Source organism: Eschrichtius robustus, chromosome 6 (genome assembly GCF_028021215.1).
Source record: "Eschrichtius robustus isolate mEscRob2 chromosome 6, mEscRob2.pri, whole genome shotgun sequence".
Classification (NCBI taxonomy): Eukaryota; Metazoa; Chordata; class Mammalia; order Artiodactyla; family Eschrichtiidae; genus Eschrichtius; species Eschrichtius robustus.
In genome coordinates, this window is record NC_090829.1 from 98,255,817 (window position 1) to 98,276,068 (window position 20,252).

The 20,252-nt window shown below is 36.6% G+C and overlaps 1 protein-coding gene across 1 annotated transcript in view; it reads left to right on the plus strand.

Moving 5' to 3' along the window:
• The first annotated feature begins 843 nt into the window (after positions 1–843).
• Positions 844–20,252, plus strand: part of ABI3BP (ABI family member 3 binding protein) — a 113,553-nt gene continuing 94,144 nt past the window's right edge. The window contains exons 1-14 of the mRNA XM_068545581.1: positions 844–854; positions 2,011–2,085; positions 2,639–2,713; positions 4,941–5,012; positions 5,791–5,865; positions 10,119–10,160; positions 13,121–13,168; positions 14,122–14,202; positions 14,647–14,694; positions 15,777–15,839; positions 15,955–16,029; positions 16,728–16,775; positions 18,279–18,338; positions 19,154–19,273. Coding sequence (XP_068401682.1) covers positions 2,695–2,713; positions 4,941–5,012; positions 5,791–5,865; positions 10,119–10,160; positions 13,121–13,168; positions 14,122–14,202; positions 14,647–14,694; positions 15,777–15,839; positions 15,955–16,029; positions 16,728–16,775; positions 18,279–18,338; positions 19,154–19,273 — 751 coding nt within the window. The 5' untranslated portion in view covers positions 844–854; positions 2,011–2,085; positions 2,639–2,694. The remainder of the gene's footprint in view (positions 855–2,010; positions 2,086–2,638; positions 2,714–4,940; positions 5,013–5,790; positions 5,866–10,118; positions 10,161–13,120; positions 13,169–14,121; positions 14,203–14,646; positions 14,695–15,776; positions 15,840–15,954; positions 16,030–16,727; positions 16,776–18,278; positions 18,339–19,153; positions 19,274–20,252) is intronic.

Here is a 20,252-nt window from a genome sequence, read left to right on the forward strand (position 1 = left end):
TTATAGATGGGCTTTTGTCTCCATGGAGGAACGTGGAAAGCTGCCTCTAGGTAAAATGGCAGGAAGGATGGTACAAGAGGAAGGTGCTGGTCTTAACTCTGCCATTCCTGGCCCTGCTAATGGAATGGGAAATAGGTTGAATTTGACAGTCCCAGTGCGTGACCACTAGCAAATGTCCTCTCCCCAGTGAATCTCAATTTTATCATCTAGAAAATGGAGATACTGCTCTATTGTCTGTAACATGGGGCTAATGTCTACCTCACCTATTTCTCAGGGATGTTGAGTTAAATAAGTTGATATATGAGAAAACGCTGTGCAAACTATAAAGTGCTGTGCAAACTGTAAAGTACTATCCAGACATAATGATGGTAACTTTTACTAAGTACAAAGACCAAGCTGTAGTCTTTGTGCAAATTACCTCAGTGTGACTGCTGTTTCCTTCTTCGGAAATCTCAAATTGCCATCTGATTTCATTTATGTTTGTACGCTTGGAAGCTATTTGATTTACAGCTGGCACTACTTCCTTGTAAATAGCACTATGCTCACATCACCCTAGGGGCCAGTGTCAGGGCTCACTGCATAAAGGCCTTTAGCTCAAGGCAAGAAGGACGAGAGGCAAGTCTTTTAGTGATTGCTTACACGTTGCTGACCTGACCAGTAGCCCACAGCCAAAGCTCACTAACACCTACGTGAAAATGTCCTCTTTCAGCCAGCATTAAAATATGTCATGAAATCTTTTAAAATTAAAACTAACATCTTCTTTTTTGTTTTACCTTTTCTTTTAAAAGCCACTTACGATGTTTTCTCAAGCCCTACAACATCAGATGAGCCTGAAATATCAGAGCCCCACACAGGTACACCAGTTCTCAGTTCTTTTTGTGGATGCCAGGTATTCTGACAGTACTGCACCTAGTTCTCCCTTTCATTTTTGCAGAATGAAAAAGTGCGCTCTCTAGAGCTCCACAGGAGAGCCATGGCAATCTGTGTCAGGGAGGTGAATTCTACCCAACCTCTCCCATTGAATGATTATCTCTTCACATCCATCAGTAAATAAACTCTGCCACGTGTGGGAGATGCAGATGGATTAGGTTGCCACTGAGGCACAGTAAAATAATGGCCTATCTCTCTGTTGTTCAGAGTCATTCTAAAAAGCTTTTAGAGCCTTAGTTTTTCCTGGTGTAGTGGTTCTCCGGTGGGGGTGATTTTGCTCCCTTCCCCCTGAGGAAACATTCGGCCATGGCTAGATATACTTTTGGTATCTGGGGAAGGTATTACTGACATCTAGTGGGTAGAGGCCAGGGATGCTGTTAAACCCCTGCAATGCACAGGACAGCTCCCACACCAGAGTCATCCAGCCCTAAAGGGCAATAGTGCCAAGGTGAGAAATCCATCTCTAGAGCAGTCATGTCACTCATTTGTCTATAGAAGTTCAGTTGGGTCTAATCTTTGGCATTCACTTACTGATCTGTCTACAGTGAGTTTAATCCAGTCCAATAGTTCCTTCTAGCAAGTATTTATTGAGCACTTACTAAACTAGGTACTTCAGGAGATTCAAAGTAAATAATACTGGTCTCTGCCACACAAAGACGTATGTCTGGTATTTGTGTGTGTGTGTGTGTAGCCTTATCTTAGCTCTATTGGCGCCATGATAAATAAAGGCAAATAATTTTAAACAGCAGCAGAAAATTTTAAGAAATGAAATAGAATGCTAAGAGTAGATTCAGCTAGCAGTTTAAGAAACAGAGGGAAGGAACCAGAAAAACCACTTGAAAACAGTTCAATATATGAAACATTGTTTTATCATGGTTTAACATTTGAAGTTTGCATGTTTTTAAAAATGAGCTCATCTTCAACTCCTAATGAATCACTAGTTTTAAAATGTTGGTCAGCAATCTCTCAAGTGCTGTTGATATTTTTCCCCATTTGAGGCATAATTTATTACTCTGGAATTTGTATTTTATTCCTGGGGCCTTCTACTGCTTTTAAAAATGTTGACATTTATTCCAACAGCAACAAGCGATCCATTTCTGGATTCTGTCCCATCTAAAACTTCTAGAACTCTTGAACAGCCAAGGGCAACACTGGGTAATGTTTTAAACAGAAAAATTGTGCCTTGTTTTCCATCGAAAGAAAATCCATGTAAATGCCTTTCTTCCAAATGACCATTTCATTCCATCACATCTAATCATTTATTTCTTTCCTATTTCTGGATATAATATATATTTTTTCCTGTAATGCAGGCATCTTATGTTCCATTTTGGGCTCTCTCTCTCTTTTTTTTTAAACTGTAATAGATGATATTTTTTCCATCCTTAAAGGAATGAAAAGCTTTGAAAACTGCATGGACACCTTCATCATCCATATCCTCCCATCTCGTGTGTTTGTGGCCTGTATCACCTCTCTTCCATGCATTGAGTCTGCCTGGAGTCAGCTACTGAACAATTTCATTCTGACCTTTTCTCCACTTTAAATTATCATTTCATCCACCAGCTTTCAAGACAACATTCATGCATTTTTCATCCTTAATCATGTCCTGGTAGCATGTGCTTTGTAACACCATCTAAAAGCATGCTGAAACTCTTAAAATACCTCATTTTAACCGGAATTACTTGGTGGGATGGGGTGTTTGTGTTTTCAGCTCCGAGTGAAACACCGTTCGTTCCTCAAAACCTGGAAATCTTTACCAGTCCTGAAATGCAACCTACAACACCTGGTAACTAATGACATCTGTATAGTTGTGTGCTTTGAAAGAATGGATAAAGTGACAAAAAGAATCGGTCGTGTGTTGGCCTTTTCAGAATATTTTCAGTAGTAAACATTTCCCTTCATTCTCTACCATGAAATTCTTCAAAGAACTGGGTTATCTGTCCTACTTAGCCTTGTGATAATCCTCGAAGAATTTTCATGATCTTGGTGTCTCTATATTTTTTGAATTGTGGTAAAATTAATATATAACATTATATTAGTTTCAGGTGTATGACATAAAAATTCAATCTTTGCATACATTGTTTTGAAGTATTATTCCTTTTCTTCTTTTGGTATTATTAAGAAAGGGAAGTATTATTCCCTTTCTTCTTGTTATTCCCTATACTTCTTTCAAATTTGCCACTGGAAAATAGCAGCAAAATTATAGATAATAATTATTTTAAAATACGTTCCCTTCAGTTAGCATATTTAGATACCACTTGATCAGACTATTTTTCTCAAAGTAGCCTAAGGATAAAGAGCACCAAGTAGGCTCTGCAATCCTGGATATGATAAAGAAAGATGAATAAAAGAGTAAAACAACATATATTCTATAACAGAAAATTATTGGAATAATGAAGTTCATTAACTCCTGGTGAGGTTAGTAGTGAGATATAGAATTAAAGAAGTTCTGAACCTTCCATTCTCTAAATCTCAAATATTTGTGCTTCTCCCGTGCTGTTCGGTAAATCACCTTTTGAGTTCTTAACTGTACCTTGTGTTCTTAAATCCCACAAGGGTCCTCCCTTTCCAGTACAGTTAAGTGAACAATGTACCTTCAATTCTCATATAGACATTTAATTCCTTTTGGCTCAATCAACACTTACTTATTGAGTGCCTACTGTGTATAAAACACAGTGCTGGGCATTCTAGGGATACAAAGAAATAAAAAGCAGTTCTTGCCCTCAGGAAGTTTACAAGTTTACAGTTACAACCTGATTGACCCCTGGGAAATACCATTTATCAAAGCTACATTAAATCTTCTTTCAGCTCCCCTGCAAACTACATCTGTCCCTTCTACACCTAAACGACACTTCAGGCCCAAAACACCAAGAACTAAACCTGGTAAATAACTGTCTCTTTAACCTTTCAGGATATTTAATTCCAAATAGATAATGTCCATCTACTTATTAAAAAAATATTCTATAGATTAAACATTCTCTGTAAAATTTGGAATTGACTGAAGATGAATAATTAATGCAAAATAACACGTATCAAACATTTTCAATAAGATCTTATTGAAAATTATGTGAATGATGTTCTTTTTTTCTGGGAAATACTCTTCTTTAATCAAAGTAATACGTAAAGATTTTTTTTTTTTTTAAGTACTACAAGGCTTAGATTGAACAAGAGGAGTCCACTGCCCTACCCTATTCTACCCCTGAGACCCATTCTCCAATTCTTTACCATGTTTCTTTTGTATTTACCTCCACATTTCTAAGTAATATGCTGCTGTTTCTTGTTAGATCAATTTTAGTGAATGATGTTCTTGCATGCAAATTTTGGTATAAACATAGAAGCAAGTCCTCCTGTCACAGTGATATATACTGTAATTTATTTTCCTGGCATGCATCTAAGTTTAAGTGTTATTAGGCGGACAGTTCCTGTTTTCGTTGCCTACTACTATGTTTTCAGTTTTGCACTAGGGCGATGGCTGAGATGCAGAGGACATGACTCTGGCTTTCCAATTGCTTGTATTGTTTTTTTTTTTAAGATTATATCATGAACAATGAGAGCAACGTAAGATTATACAACCTGCTTGTGAAACTATAATACTGTGTGGAAGCTCAGAAAAAGAAAGTAAGAGTTAAGGATGTAAGCCTCAGAATATGTGTAGGGTTTAGAGGAAAAGGAGAGGGGAACAACATATATTATGGCACAGAGTTTGAGATAAAGGTAGTTTATCAACCTGGATGTGATATTCTTCATTGTCGAAGAGTACACTCAGAATCATGCTCAACAAACCAGGCTTTGATTATTCCATTGCTTATTACAATTTTTTTATAGCTATACTGTTATGACTGGATTTTAAAATTCTTTCCCCAAACTTTTACTCACTGCATACTTTGTAAACACTGACTAAATATGACAGGATTTTAAAAGGGTCATTCAGTTCCTCTTTGGAGGATTGGGTTTTTTTTATTGTCTCTAGAATATTTTAATTTTTTTTTTTTTTTTTTCCTTTCCACCACCAGAAAGAACCACAAGTCTTGGAACAATTACATCTAAAATTTCTAAAAGCCCTGAACCTACACGGACAACACTGGGTAACAATATGTCCTTAGTAAATATGTTACTTCATTTCACCACGGAAAGTCCAGTATGCCAGCTTTTATGTAATGTCTCAATCACTGTTCTAATTGGATCATTTCAGCAGTACTAAATTATCTCATAGTGCACATCAACTCCAAAACTTTCATGGTTTTGGATAGCTGGCCATGTGGTGGTTGATGTGAACTCAGCATTTAGACATCGTCCTGTACCTTGGAGAGCCGTTAAACCACTGATGATTTCTCATCTTCTATGCAACCATTGTTTTTAAAGCTGCATCTTATACACAGTTCTCCATTTTTTTGAGTAAGGCCCTCCAGTTCAACTTCATTTGGAAAAACAGCTTTCTGTTATGGCATTAGTAAAATTTCTTTATGCCGTAGATCATGACATTATACCTATCAGTAAATATTAATTTTAAAACATCTCTCTTTTCTGGTGCTTAAAGATTTAGATGTGGCTGAGAAATGTGAAATAAGGTGCAAAATCATTACACTGATCTTGGTTTTCTAATCATGGGTTAAAATCACTGTCTTTGGGTAGTTGTGACTAGTGGCAATGTTATTTCTCTTGAAATGCTTTCTCAAAAAGATGAAAATTTATTACTGTATTTTCATTAAATGGTGCTCTGTGAAATATTATTTTAATGGAATCCAAAATCATCCAAGATGATGGGTTTATAGCACTTGAGGTATAGGTTTTCCTTTTGCGGTTTTAGACACTGAAATGCCTAATTATTGATTTGTTGATTATTTTGTTTCTTTATTTTTCCAGCTCCCAGTAAAACACTATTTATTTCTTTGAAACCTAAAATCCCTCTCAGTCCAGAAGGGACACACACCAAACCTGGTAATTACCCTGAGCTTTATTTTGATATTCCAAAAGTAGGGTTGAAAAATTGTTTTTATGCCACTCTTTGGAGCAAGAACTTCTGATTTGCATCTTGGTATTTGATACAACTTTCCATGAAAAGAGTGAAAGTGCGATGAAATGATGTCATTTATAGCCAACTCCTCTGATATTATCATAGCATCTCTCTGAGCTGTGTGGTGTTTCATTATGTTCATGACGATCACAGAGAAAGCACAGAAATAGAGTGGTGGGAAGGATTGAGGACTCCCTTGTCTAGGACTGTGAAATAGTTTCCAGTGCCAAAGTTGATTGGAATTCAGATCACACTAAACAGTAACCTTTCAGCTGAGAAGTGAAGAAGTCTTTCCATCCCCTAAGAACTCTGCCTTGTTTGGGGCCTTCTCAGTTCTCAGGCTGCATGACTAGCAATGGTTGTATTTTCCTAATGTTCTATGGCTTCTTTCTAAATTGGGTCTGATTTCCGAACACTGACTTCTTTTTACTTCTCAGGAGACATTAATGGTGTTTTGCTGAAGAAAAGAAGGCTTTTTTTTTTTCTTCTTTTTTGCAGGGAGGGGTTATTCTGTGTATGTAATTAAAAACAGACAATTCCCTGCACAAGGATTGCAGGACATGTTAAATGATCAAATTTTTTTTTCCATCTATCCAGAATGTATACAACAGTCTGAAATGTTGATTTATGAGATTGTATATGGGGAACTTCATCGCAACTCATTATTTTCATCAAAACTTTAACCCCTTAGCTCTGGGAAGAATATATTTCTCACTGTAATATGGATTTTTCGTTAATGTGTATTTACAAGGTAGGATTATTAAAGCAAGAGGTTTTCTGCTTAAGTGGGCATGATTTGTTTCTTGCAAAGACATGGGTAAGAAAGAAAAGTGTAACTGCTCAGAAAGAGAATTCTCATGACTCCTTTTAAAGAGGCAGTGAGATTTCCAGGTGTTGTAGGTGTCAGAGGGAAGGAAATTATGGATTAGGCCAAGGGAGTATAGTTGATGCTGTGACCAGCGGTGAGGTCTCCAAGTCAGAGAAATGGAATGAAGTATGCTAACTCAGAGAGGTTATTAGGAGAAAGAAGCATAGCTAATAAAACTCAAGAGCCCTAGCAGTTTAAATCATAGAACTCTGACAGTCAGCTATCTGAGAGAAGGATTTCATGTACATTTATTTTAAAATTATGCCCAGAGGACTTTAGAATAAGGTAGAAACTATTACATTTAAGCTGTACCTTGAATAGGGACCTATTACCAAGCAGATCGAGAAATATTACTCTATGTTTGGGTCACCAACTTTATTTATTTATTTTTTTGAATTTTATTTTATATTTTATACAGCAGGTTCTTATTAGTTATCCATTTTATACATATTAGTGTATATATGTCAATCCCAATCTCCCAATTCATCCCACCACCACCCCCTGCCATTTGGGGTCACCAACTTTAAGTAAATGCTTTTCCAATCTAATTATTTCTGTTGTTACAAGATAAAATTTGAAAACATCAAAAAAATGTCTCCAAATGTTGATTACCATTTATTCATGATAAGCTATATTATTACTTTTAGTGGTTTCTGGGGGAATAAAAGGTTTCTGAGAGGAAATTCATTAATACAAATCAGGGTGGGAGAGTGTATTCTTATCACTCTAAGGTATTTGAGCAAAGAGATTTCTTAATTTGGCATTTCCCTTTAAAATGTGGGAAATAATTTGGAAGCTAATGGGTTTATATTCCTTTGATTTCTACCTTCTAATCACCTAAGAATAGCCACACTTTTCCCCTAACAGCAAGTATCACCACTTCAGAATCTGTGCCTAAACTTAAGCTAACTCAAGTTGACTTTGTGTGGTCTGAGGCAACACAGAGTAATGACTGGTTCTCTATAAACCATTGCTTGGGTTTTAGCTTTTTAAAATGTATTTATTTTATGGCAACCACCACTATATAGCTCTGCTAAATACTTCTTTTCTTGCCAAGGTTCAAGAGAGCAAATAAACCACCAAAAGCTTTTTGATTTCAGTCATTCATTGCCTTTCTCAGCCCTCTCCTCACACTCTCCTGTTTTTCTGTTTCACTTTCCATACAGGCTGCTTTTCCTTTGGTTTTCCTTTGAGGTTAAGCTAACGAGTAAAAACCCACATTGGTTTTGGTTTGTTTTACAAGCAGAATCCAGCCCTTTCTTGAAAATCCCAGCCATCTACCATGTCCCAGCTTGTCTGCCTCATCCAATGAGAATTGTTTCCTTCATAGTTAATTATTAAGATTGTAATGACATTCGGCTCTTCAAGCTTTTAACGATCTGAAAAAAAGGGAGAGACCTCCCATTACAGCTGTTTGTTGTATGCATTCCTCTGACACGGTGGACGGAATAGTAAATTGTAGTCATTGCTAGTCACAAATCCATGAGAGAGTTTTAGTTTTCTTTGTTTTCTGCTGAGGTGAGTGGTGTAGTTATTTGCATGCCACTCAGCTTTTTTTATGGAACATTTTTGTACCTTTATCGGTAATACCTTAAGGCTATGAAATAGAGGAAGTCTTATCAGAAGATGTATTTACTTTTAATAAACACTGACTTTTATTAATATTTTTATATTCAGATGAATTGGAAGCTTAATTGATGGGGCTCCACACCTATTCGGCCTCAGTCTCAGGAACTGAAAAATGCTGATTTTTCTTTGTAAAATTCAAAGACAGCATTCTTTGATCTTTGTGAAAGCTAAAAGATGCTGCAAGTACCAAATCTTACTTTTTCACACTTTTAGAAGGCAACTTTGGTGAAATTAAAACCTGAATTACAACCTCAAAGTTTCAAGGGAATTTTTGTTTTTTGCTATTTTCAGATGTGAATGCTTTTTTTGATATTTATTATATTTAATTACTGATATTTACTATTTCCCTTTCTCCTGTAGACTCTGACATTTAGCCACGCCCCCTCCCCCTCCCACACACACTTTTTTTTTTTTTACTTTGCCTAGTGTACTTCTATCTGGTACATCACTGCAGCTCTGCCATTCATCTGCTATAATCTATTTCTGACAAGTTCTTGAGAAATCAGAATTCTTTTTTTTGGCCACAGACATTCTAATGAATGATGCTACAATTCAGCAACACCTTGTGCTATTATGCCTTGCTTTCAGAATAAATGAAAATTCTCTATCCGAATTTTTTATTATTATATTTTCTTTTTTAGTTGCTAAAGAGTTACTACATGCTTCCCCCAAACTTTCCATACCCCCTAGTCCAGAAATATCAGAGATAACTCCTGGTAAATGTAATATAAGGAATATATAAGTGCAAAATGATTTAAGTTCTGTTAAGCTGGTCAGTAGGTGCCATATTAATTGGTTTCTTTCTGTAAGAAAAAAAAAGTCAAAGAATCTCCACTTCATTTTGTATTTCAACAACTGATTTCCTTTTTGATTTTCTTCTTGAAAGAAAAGAATTCTTTTTGTTCTACAGAATAGGAAACCTCTATTGGATGATCTTCTTTTAAAAAACCCAAATAGACTCCGTAACCAAACTATATTCAGCATGAGGTATAATTTACTTACTGCCAATCTGAATGGCATTGGAGAATTTATCTGTTAGAATATTTATATAATATTGTTCAATTTATTCAGCATTTGATGAAATCTGAGACTACTTTCTGACGTCTATTGATTTGCTAATTTAAATGGAATAAATTTCATGTGTAAATCAATTTGTTCACCAGCAATAGATACTAGTAAATACGGGGAACACCGTATGAACACTTGTGGCCCTTTTTAGACTGTAAGTTCCATTCCTATTTTTTTGTGAAAGAATATCAGATCCAGTCAGGCTGAAAATTATCCCAAACTAACAGAGCTCAGGCACGGTCACAGGTCTGATGGGCCTGTTGCCTCTTCATATTTTCTTGGGTGAAACCGACTGTCCTGCATGAAAATAAAATGGCAGGTGAACAACCTCTGAGAGGCTACACTGACTTCCTTTAATGTAATATCTCCTCAGGCACGAGGAGCAGTAGTGGGGAAAATAGCTAAAAATCAACAACAAAAATTAGAGTTCTCTTTTCTTTCTTCTGTTGTGGTTTGTGGAGAGGCTGCAGGGTGATTGAGCTTTATTTCATAAGCCAATAGAACCTGATGGTTCACCAATGAGAGGACACTTGTTATGGTAAAGGACCTTTAATTTCTAGCTTAAATGGTGCTAATCAGCATCCCCTTTGATAATACTTGCTTTTATTGCAGCCATGGAACTTGAGACTCCACCACCATCACAGCTGCCAATAGGTAATGAAGTTTCCTTTAGTGAGTGAAAAAGAATTCTCTTTCTTTCACACCCTCTATGTTCAACTTTGTGCTTAGCTTTGGCTTTTCAAAAAATTATTTCTTTGTTGTCCTTCAGATCTTTCTTTCAGCCATTTTCACCAGAAGATAAACTCCCTGCTTGTGCTTAAGTGGAAGCTCTGAGACAGCCATGAAAGCCATACTGATTTTGATTTGTCACGTTCCTTGTTGTCCCTCCTTATATTTGAGGACCATGTCCTGAGCTTGTTTTTTTTTTTTTTTTTTTTTTAAACATCTTTATTGAAGTATAATTGCCTTACAATGGTGTGTTAGCTTCTGCTTTATAACAAAGTGAATCAGTTATACACATACAATATGTTCCCATATCTCTTCCCTCTTGCATCTCCCTCCCTCCCACCCTCCCCATCCCACCCCTCTAGGTGGTCACAAAGCACCGAGCTGATCTCCCTGTGCTATGCGGCTGCTTCCCACTAGCTATCTATTTTACATTTGGTAGTGTATATATGTCCATGACACTCTCTTACCCTGTCACATCTCACCCCACCCCCTCCCCATATCCTCAAGTCCACTCTCTAGTAGGTCTGTGTCTTTATTCCCGTCTTGCCACTAGGTTCTTCATGGCTCTTTTTTTTTTTTTTTTTCCTTAGATTCCGTATATATGTGTTAGCATACTGTATTTGTTTTTCTCTTTCTGACTTACTTCACTCTGTATGACAGACTCTAACTCCATCCACCTCATTACAAATACCTCCATTTCATTTCTTTTTATGGCTGAGTAATATTCCATTGTATATATGTGCCACATCTTCTTTATCCATTCATCTGTCGATGGACATTTAGGTTGCTTCCATGTCCTGGCTATTGTAAATAGAGCTGCAATGAACATTTTGGTACATGACTCTTTTTGAACTATGGTTTTCTCAGGGTATATGCCCAGTAGTGGGATTGCTGGGTCGTATGGTAGTTCTATTTGTAGTTTTTTAAGGAACCTCCATACTGTTCTCCATAGTGGCTGTATCAATTTACATTCCCACCAACAGTGCAAGAGTGTTCCCTTTCCTCCACACCCTCTCCAGCATTTATTGTTTCTAGATTTTTTGATGATGGCCATTCTGATCGGTGTGAGATGATATCTCATTGTAGTTTTGATTTGCATTTCTCTAATGATTAATGATGTTGAGCATTCTTTCATGTGTCTGTTGGCAATCTGTATATCTTCTTTGGAGAAATGTCTATTTAGGTCTTCTGCCCATTTTTGGATTGGGTTGTTCGTTTTTTTGTTATTGAGCTGCATGAGCTGCTTGTAAATCTTGGAGATTAATCCTTTGTCAGTTGCTTCATTTGCAAATATTTTCTCCCATTCTGAGGGTTGTCTTTTGGTCTTGTTTATGGTTTCCTTTGCTGTGCAAAAGCTTTTAAGTTTCATTAGGTCCCATTTGTTTATTTGTGTTCTTATTTCCATTTCTCTGGGAGCTGGGTCAAAAAGAATCTTGCTGTGATGTATGTCATAGAGTGCTCTGCCTATGTTTTCCTCTAAGAGTTTGATAGTGTCTGGCCTTACATTTAGGTCTTTAATCCATTTTGAGTTTATTTTTGTGCATGGTGTCAGGGAGTGTTCTAATTTCATACTTTTACATGTATCTGTCCAATTTTCCCAGCACCACTTATTGAAGAGGCTGTCTTTTCTCCACTGTATATGTTTGCCTCCTTTATCAAAGATAAGGTGACCATATGTGTGTGGGTTTATCTCTGGGCTTTCTATCCTGTTCCATTGATCTATATTTCTGTTTTTGTGCCAGTACCAAACTGTCTTGATTACTGTAGCTTTGTAATATAGTCTGAAGTCAGGGAGCCTGATTCCCCCAGCTCCATTTTTCGTTCTCAAGATTACTTTGGCTATTCGGGGTCTTTTGTGTTTCCATACAAATTGTGAAATTGTTTGTTCTAGTTCTGTGAAAAATGCCAGTGGTAGTTTGATAGGGATTGCATTGAATCTGTAGATTGCTTTGGGTAGTAGAGTCATTTTCACAATGTTGATTCTTCCAATCCAGGAACATGGTATATCTCTCCATCTATTTGTATCATCTTTAATTTCTTTCATCAGTGTCTTATAATTTTCTGCATACAGGTCTTTTGTCTCCTTAGGTAGGTTTATTCCTAGATATTTTATTCTTTTTGTTGCAATGGTAAACGGGAGTGTTTTCTTAATTTCACTTTCAGATTTTTCGTCATTAGTGTATAGAAATGCAAGAGATTTCTGTGCATTAATTTTGTATCCTGCTACTTTACCAAATTCATTGATTAGCTCTAGGAGTTTTCTGGTAGCATCTTTAGGGTTCTCTATGTATAGTATCCTGTCATCCTGAGCTTGTTTTAACCTGGTTATTTCCCATAGAGGACCATGGCTTCCCCAGGACATATTTATGCTTTCACTTTTAGAGGTGTTTTTCTTACTTTCAAAACTCTGACATTTGCAGATTTTCTTGAAAAGCATTATGGTCTTTCCAGATCTAAATATCCTGATGTGTCACTAGGAAATTCATTAAATGAGAGAAATATAAAAACTCACCCCAGTCTATGTAGCTTCTTTTTCTTCAAGAGAGCAAAAACTGTTCTGCTAGTGCCGTCTTAGCCAGTTATTCACATTTTCCTTCATAACATGAGCTGTTGGTTACTTTATTGCATTTACATCTTCCAAATGAGAGTCATGCCTTTTTTTTTTTCCGTTTCTCTTTCCAAACTTAACTGACCAGCTGCGTTTTTGTTCATTTTGTCTAAAAACACAGGAATCTATTTACATAAAAAAGGAATTTCTTATATGGATAAAAGTTTCACCATTTATGTTTGCTCAACTTAGTATTTAAAAATTAAGCATTTTTCATATTTTAATACAGTTCATCATTTTTCCGTTGATTTTGATTCCTTGATCATTTTTCATGCAGTCTTAGAACCTGGAACACTGGGAACTAAACCTTCAACAACAACATTAGGTAATGCAGTGAGTGACCTACCTTTTTTTCCTTTTCCTGCCTGCTGGCATCTTTATTAACAGGCTCACATTAATGGATTTGTTCATTAATGTCCATTTGTGTGTGTGTGTTCTCTATTCCTTTGGAGAAAAATTTTAAATCCTATAGTCTAAAAATTATATCTCATTCTTTAAAAGTTGCCTTCCCTGAAATAATTTGAGAATTCAAAGCCTTTTTGCACATGTTACTGATTTACAGATTTTTTTTTATTGGAGTATAATTGCTTTACAATGTTGTGTTGGTTTCTGCTGTACGTCGAAGTGAAACAGCTATATATGTATCAGTATACATATATCCCCTCCCCCTTGGACCTCCCTCCCACCCCACCCCCCTTCCCACCCATCTAGGTCATCACAGAGCACCGAGCTGAGCTCCCTGTGCTGTATAGCAGCTTCCCACTAGCTATCTACTTTACACATAGTAGTGTATTTATGTCAGACCTAATCTCCCAGTTCATCCCACCCTCCCTTTCCCCCACCTCACCCCATGTTGATTTGCAGATTTTTAAATGCTAAGCGAAAAACATTTCCTTTTGAATCTTAGGCCAAATAAATTTTAGTTTTTATCCCTAGTGGCTTCTAAAAGTAGCTTTTCTCATGTTCCTGTTGAACATATACCTTCAAAAATTTAATGAGACTGTCTTCTCCAAGCTGTACAATGTTCTGAGTTTTCCAACTCAAAATAGAATAGAGAGATCTTTTGAACAGTTATTTATAAATATTTGGCAAAAAATAAAAATCCATTATTCAAGACCTCATTTAACTGGGTAAATAATGATAGAAAGTTGCAAACAGAAGGGTACATATCTGCAATAAATCAAAGGGCTTAAATGTGCTTCTAAGATACACGTAGTATTGATGGTCAGTTTGTAGGGCCACTGTTCGTGTATTAACTAGCTGATTTTCTTTCTTCAGCTCCACCAAAGACCAAACGACCAGGTCGTCATCCCCGCCCTAAAGCCACACCTAGTCCAGATGTGCCCAAGTCCAAACCTGGTAAATGTGATGTTCAGGGTTCCAATTAACATAGAAAGTGGAATATGGTAGTTTCTGATATAGTAGCTACCTACCACCTAAATAGCTGGGCTTTAGGAACCAGTGTAGTTGATTTTTATATTTAAGGATCTATACTTTCTAAATGCACGTTTTATGAATACGTTTATATTTTTATTTGTAGTTATTAAGTATACACAGCAGTAAGCTGAGCCACTAAGTGGACCGTTAAAGTAGGGCACCGTAAAAATTTTATACAAGATGCGTATTCATGGCAGATGAGATGTGGGAAAGCAATAGGGAGAAGAGGGGCAAATGGGAAAAATAAAAAGGAAAATCACATTCAAAAAAAGTACACAGTTTAAGTAAAGATGGAAGAGTAATGTTTCCTTCCTCAAGATGCTGCTTCTTGACATAATTAGTATTTTTGGTTTTTTGCCTCTGTAGCTCTGGAACCTGCTACGGTACAACCGGAGCCCTTGGTGCCCACAGTTGGTAATTCTGCTCTCCTCCAATTGCTTTCCCAGGTTGTCACTTTTGCTTTTCCTGCTCTCTGCCCAGGCATGACTGCAATTCTATACACAGTGTCACAGTTTTGTTCTGTGCTTTCCCTCACCTTTCCTATCTGGGTCTGAAGAGCCTGAAGATAGGAGACTTCTAGAAGAATTCTGTGTGCTAATTCAGGGAAAGTCTGTGGTTTTGAACACAACTTCCTGGTTTTCCACAGACCCGCTGTCCTTCCATCACATGTCCTTGTGTAGAGAAAACCATCTACTCTTTCTCAGGGACTTCCGTGCTCATCCTGGACTTGGCAAATGGCAATGTTTTATTCCAGTGTCATGATTACCATTTCATTGCTTTACTCATTCAACTTGTAAGACTTTCTCCCTTTTAAACAGCTGCATGAAATAATGGCTACTTCAGCTTTTCTGTTTCTCTGAGGAATTTTTTTGAGTATGTTTTGATAACCAAAGTCACACACACTGTTCTTTGTCTAGGGTCCAGGATAGAAATAGTATGGTCTTTGTAACTTGAGAATATTAAAAGTCTCAAGCTGGTTTTATTGTTTTCAGTCCTAATGCTGTTTTGATTATAATTATTTCATTATAATTTCTCAACATTCACAATAAATCTGTCACTGGTTTACTTTAGAAAATTCCAGAAATAAATAACCATGTAACATGCTGTACAATTTCAAGTATCTATGGGTTATTTTCCTGATTTCCTACTAAGCGAGTTTCAAATTTCTACCTTACTGTTTTTATACTGGGGAAAAGAAAAAAAAAACCTATCCAGTAAGAAACAGAACTATTATACTTGTCATTTTAAAAATTACTTATACAGAAAAAAGTCTTCTTATAGTTCTCCTTACTTTTGTTGAGAGACACATTTTGAACATTTCCTGAAGATTTTTTTCTTTCAGAAAAATCAGTAGGAATGGACACATTTCCCACCCTTCCCACCCCAGGAATTAATTTTGTTGTATATTCACTGAATTTATATAGTATCTTTGCTTGAGCATATGTGTCCTTAATTATTGACAGTTACAGCTGTGACCTTAATACTTTTTTCTGTAGCGTCGAAACCATCCAAAAGACCTAAAACTACACGTAGACCAGATGCACCTCAAATCCAGCCTGGTAATCTCTACTTTCAATATCTTAATCTATAACTAGGAAAATGGTGTGTAAGTAGCGCTAATCTTGACATTCACAGCTCTGCCATGACACTAATTATAGCACCTTTTTTCTTCAGATTCAAAATCACCAAAGCAATTACTTCCTAAACCCAAAACCACAGCAAAACCGGATACGCCACCAACTAAATCCGGTAAACAATTTCCAGTGCTTCGGCTTAAGAAGCTTTTTCTTTGGGGATGTTGCTGAAGATGCTTACAGTTTGTCATATCATAAAAGCATAGAAACTCCAATACCATGGTTTTTTTGTTCGTTATCTTCTCAAAGTAGCCACACTTGTGTTTCATGTGTTAAATGAACAAATTAATGTTTGGGAAATTAATAAATTTTATATCTGATTGTCTGACAGATTCCACTCTTAAAGCATTTTTAGGTTGTGTCTTCTCAATTCGGGTTTGTAATGAACAGAAGCCTGGTTTTTCTGTATCTAGAACATTTTTGAAAGTGATTTTAACAGCTACCACTAGGGAGGCTGACCCTGTGTTCTTCCTTTATAGGCACATGGAGATTGGCTTTCTCTAAAATACCTTATTGGCTTTTCAAATGGTACCTGTTAACTAAGTGATTTTCTACTAAATAAGAAGATATTATATAATAGTTCTGAAAATTCAACTGTTTTCCAAGTGACATTTTCTCCTAAGATGCCGATTAGTATAAAATTCTAATTTACTGAGAGCATCTCTCATAATAAATAAGTCTCTCAAGAAGGCAATTTATATCAACTTAGAATAAACCAAGTTCTGTGTCCTGTGAATTAAGCATCAATGAGCACCTAAAAGTTTAGCTTTCCTTACTTTTGTTTCTTATATCTGTTTATTTTTTATGGTGCAGTCTTTGAGCCTGTTACATTTGAGACCGAAGCGCCCTCCACAACCATAGGTAACGATGGATGTCTTCCCTCTTGGTCAATGTTTCTCTGAACTTGCCCCTCTCATCTCTGTCACTGTCTGTAGTCTCTTGTGTAAACAATTGTCATTCATCCTCTTTTTCATTCATTCCCAAAAATTGTTTACTATTTTCAACCGGGACCTTTTTACTATAATTAGGCATTCTTACAGCTGCCGCTCAGCTTACAATCCCTGAATGTTTTTTGTTCTTTGATCATCTTCAGAGATAGTCAGATTGCTTGCAGCACTTGATGTTGGCAAGAGTCACAGGTGCTCTCTCCATCCATCATTCAAACCAGGACATTTTTGAAATCTCTGCTTTTATGTATGTATAATTTATGATGTGGGAGAGGAACAATGAAAAAGCTGGTTGGGGCTTGAGAAAATACAAATTGTCTCTTTCTCCCAAAAGTCCTTTCTTCCTTGATTCCATACTGTTCGAATGCAACTGGACCTTTCTGTTGATAAACTCGTCTTGTGGTGTTGAATTCCAAACAAAATAGGGATTTTCCTTTTTTGTTTGAAGGCAATCAGCTTTGAATATTGTTTTGTCCTGTGGTTCTCACTTTCCATGTCTTCTGGATGCCATGTTTTCCTTTAGTTCAGAAGATGTTCTCAGATGTGGCTTAAACCAACTCTGTGCTGTGTTATCTTGGACAGTCAGCAAAAGGCAATCTCCATATAAACGCTTACAGAGTTTTTGGTGATAAGATATTTTAATGTTACATTTAATCTTATGGACTTAATGAAAAATAGAGACACTAATTTAAAACCAAGGAGTCATAAGTCTTAATTTTATACCAATGCGTAATTCAATCATTGCAGAATATTAGAGAATTAGAGGAATCCTGTTTATTCAGACAAAAGTTGAATTATTACTTTTCACACTTTTTTCTTAATCATCTCTGTTCCTCACTTGAATAGTTATCTCCCAAGTATCCATTTGAAATAAATGAATAAATAAGGAAAAATTGTAACAAAGAGTATCACCTTTATTGTGGAGAAAGGGCACAAGCTTATCTTTTGCATAACTGTCACAAATCTCCAATAATCAGACTGATTAAGAACATTTTTAAAAATTCTCACCACTGCCACCATTTCTCAAAAAAATATATTAATAATGGTGGTGAAAACCTTTCAAATACTAACAGAAGTTTTCATAATAATTTTTCAGAGTAATTTAAAATACATTATCAGACAGTTAAGAGATTTTTTTGGAGCCAAATTTCCAATACAGCTGCAATCGTATAATTAAACACCAAAAACCTACTTTTCATTGGCCTCACAGGGATGCAAAGTGCAAGGGGTATGGCTATTTTGTGAGATAAATGGGTACCCGAGTACAGCCAGTTATTACAGAACAAATACTCTTTTTCCAGAGTTCATAAATGCTTTTTAAACATTACAGGATTAAAAGGATTCATTTTCAAGATAATTTTGTTTCTTTTCCTATGTTTCTTAAATCTCCATTGTTTATTGTATTGCTTTTGGTCAGTTCCTGCCACAGACATTGAACCTGTAACTCTGAGAACTGAGGCTCCTTGGACCACATTAGGTAATGACCTTTTATGTCTTCAGGCAAGAGCATTTTCTCTTCATTGTCCAGTCAATTCCATTACTATGTTGGTCAAAAGGTTTTCTCTTCTGTAAGATTTTTTCATCATCCCTTTTTGTCACTCAACTATATTCTTTCATTTTGAATGTATTGAAGATGTTTAAAATAAGTCACTTGGTTAGAATATAAGCATCTATGAAGCTAGGGCAGAGTATCTATCACCCACATTGTCCAGCTTTCTTAAAGCCTTACAGAGCCAGTGGTTCTGCTGAATTCCAAACGCAGTTAGGAGTCTCTGCCCTATAAACATCAGGTATAATTCTGTGGCCATCAAAAGAAAGTTGTTTTAAGATATTCCAGGCATTTTTATGGTCTACCAATGATTTTAAGAAATGAGATGTGTTTAGTCTAATAATGTTTAATGGGATGTATGCCTAACCCAAGTCATTTCTAAATATAATCTCCCCAAAGCAGGTGAGCCTGTGTCCCTCTCTCATGTGATGTAGACAAGCTGTGCTTCTGACATCCCTTGGATCAGGGTTCTCTTTGAAACTCTGATACCAGCAATAACAGTAAAGTTTTCAGATAATTAAAATAATGCTATATGTTATTTCTCAAAAGAACTGTCAGCAGACAACCCCCCACAACTTTTTTTTTTTTTTTTTGGCATATGGATGACAAAGAAAATTCCAAACCCCAGAGATGAATTTCTCAAGACTCCAGAAAATCTAGCCAAATTTTAGAAAACCTAGAGCCATGTATCATCCTTTTTTTCTGGAGTCATAAGACAACATTAACCAGTTTCCTTTCTTCAGCTCCAAAAACATCACAAAGAGCAAGAACACGTCGTCCACGGCCACGGCCACGGCCACGGCCACGTCCACGTCCCAAACATAAAACCACGCCAAGCCCAGAGATATCTCAGGCCAAACTAGGTAAATATGTGGTTCCTGGTACCTGTGGAACCTTGTTGGATGTGATACTATGGTGGGAGTGTAACTCGCTGCCTAGTAACCCTGTGATCCTTCAGGATGGACGCCCAGGTTACAAGTGCTCTAGTCAATACGTGTGACTTCCTCACACTGCTTAGTATCTTCTTGGTACCTTGTATTTTATTTGCTTCTCTCACCATTCGATTACATTTTCTCTTTGATTGTGGCTCAGCAAAAAGGTATCTAGTTGAGTATCTAGCCTATTTAGTTCAGTTAGTCTCATATTTGATTAACTGCCACATTAGCATTTGTGAGGAATAGTTTAGAAATAACAAGGGACTTGGCTTCGTTGAGGGAGGAAGCTGCTCTTGTGTGAAACTGTTCATATATGGATAGAAAGGAAAATGGGCAAAAGCAACATATTTATTGAGTTTTACCAACTGTTAGACACATAGTTATTTCTTAGAGAAGTGAAAGATCCATGGGCTGATAAGTGTCATGTGGGCCTTGAAATGTGTATAGTTTGTAGATTTGTTGGCGGGATGAGCAGGAATAACATAAACAGAAGCTGGAAGGTGCCATATGTGTGGATGACAGCAGAAGGATAGGACTTAGAAGTAGAACTTGATTGTGAGAAAGGAGAAGGGTGCTCAGAAATTGTGGTCAGCAGTGCTACTTTTAGATGCGTCTGTGAAGAGGACCTTGAGTGCCTGACTTCAATGATTGGATTTGAGCCACTTGGCTGCAGCATACTCTCCGGTCAGCCCTTTTCTGTCCTGATAACAGAGAGATGAACTGGCAAGCTTTGTAGACTGAATGACCCTTTGTATCTTGCTCTTTTATATGGCTTTGTTTGGACAGAGGTCTTGGTCTTTTTCCAAAGTGGACTCTTAACAAAAAAGAGCATTGTCTATTTTGGTTATTCATTACCAATATCTGCTTAAATATATCAACAATTGCATCTATCATGACATAGATGTAA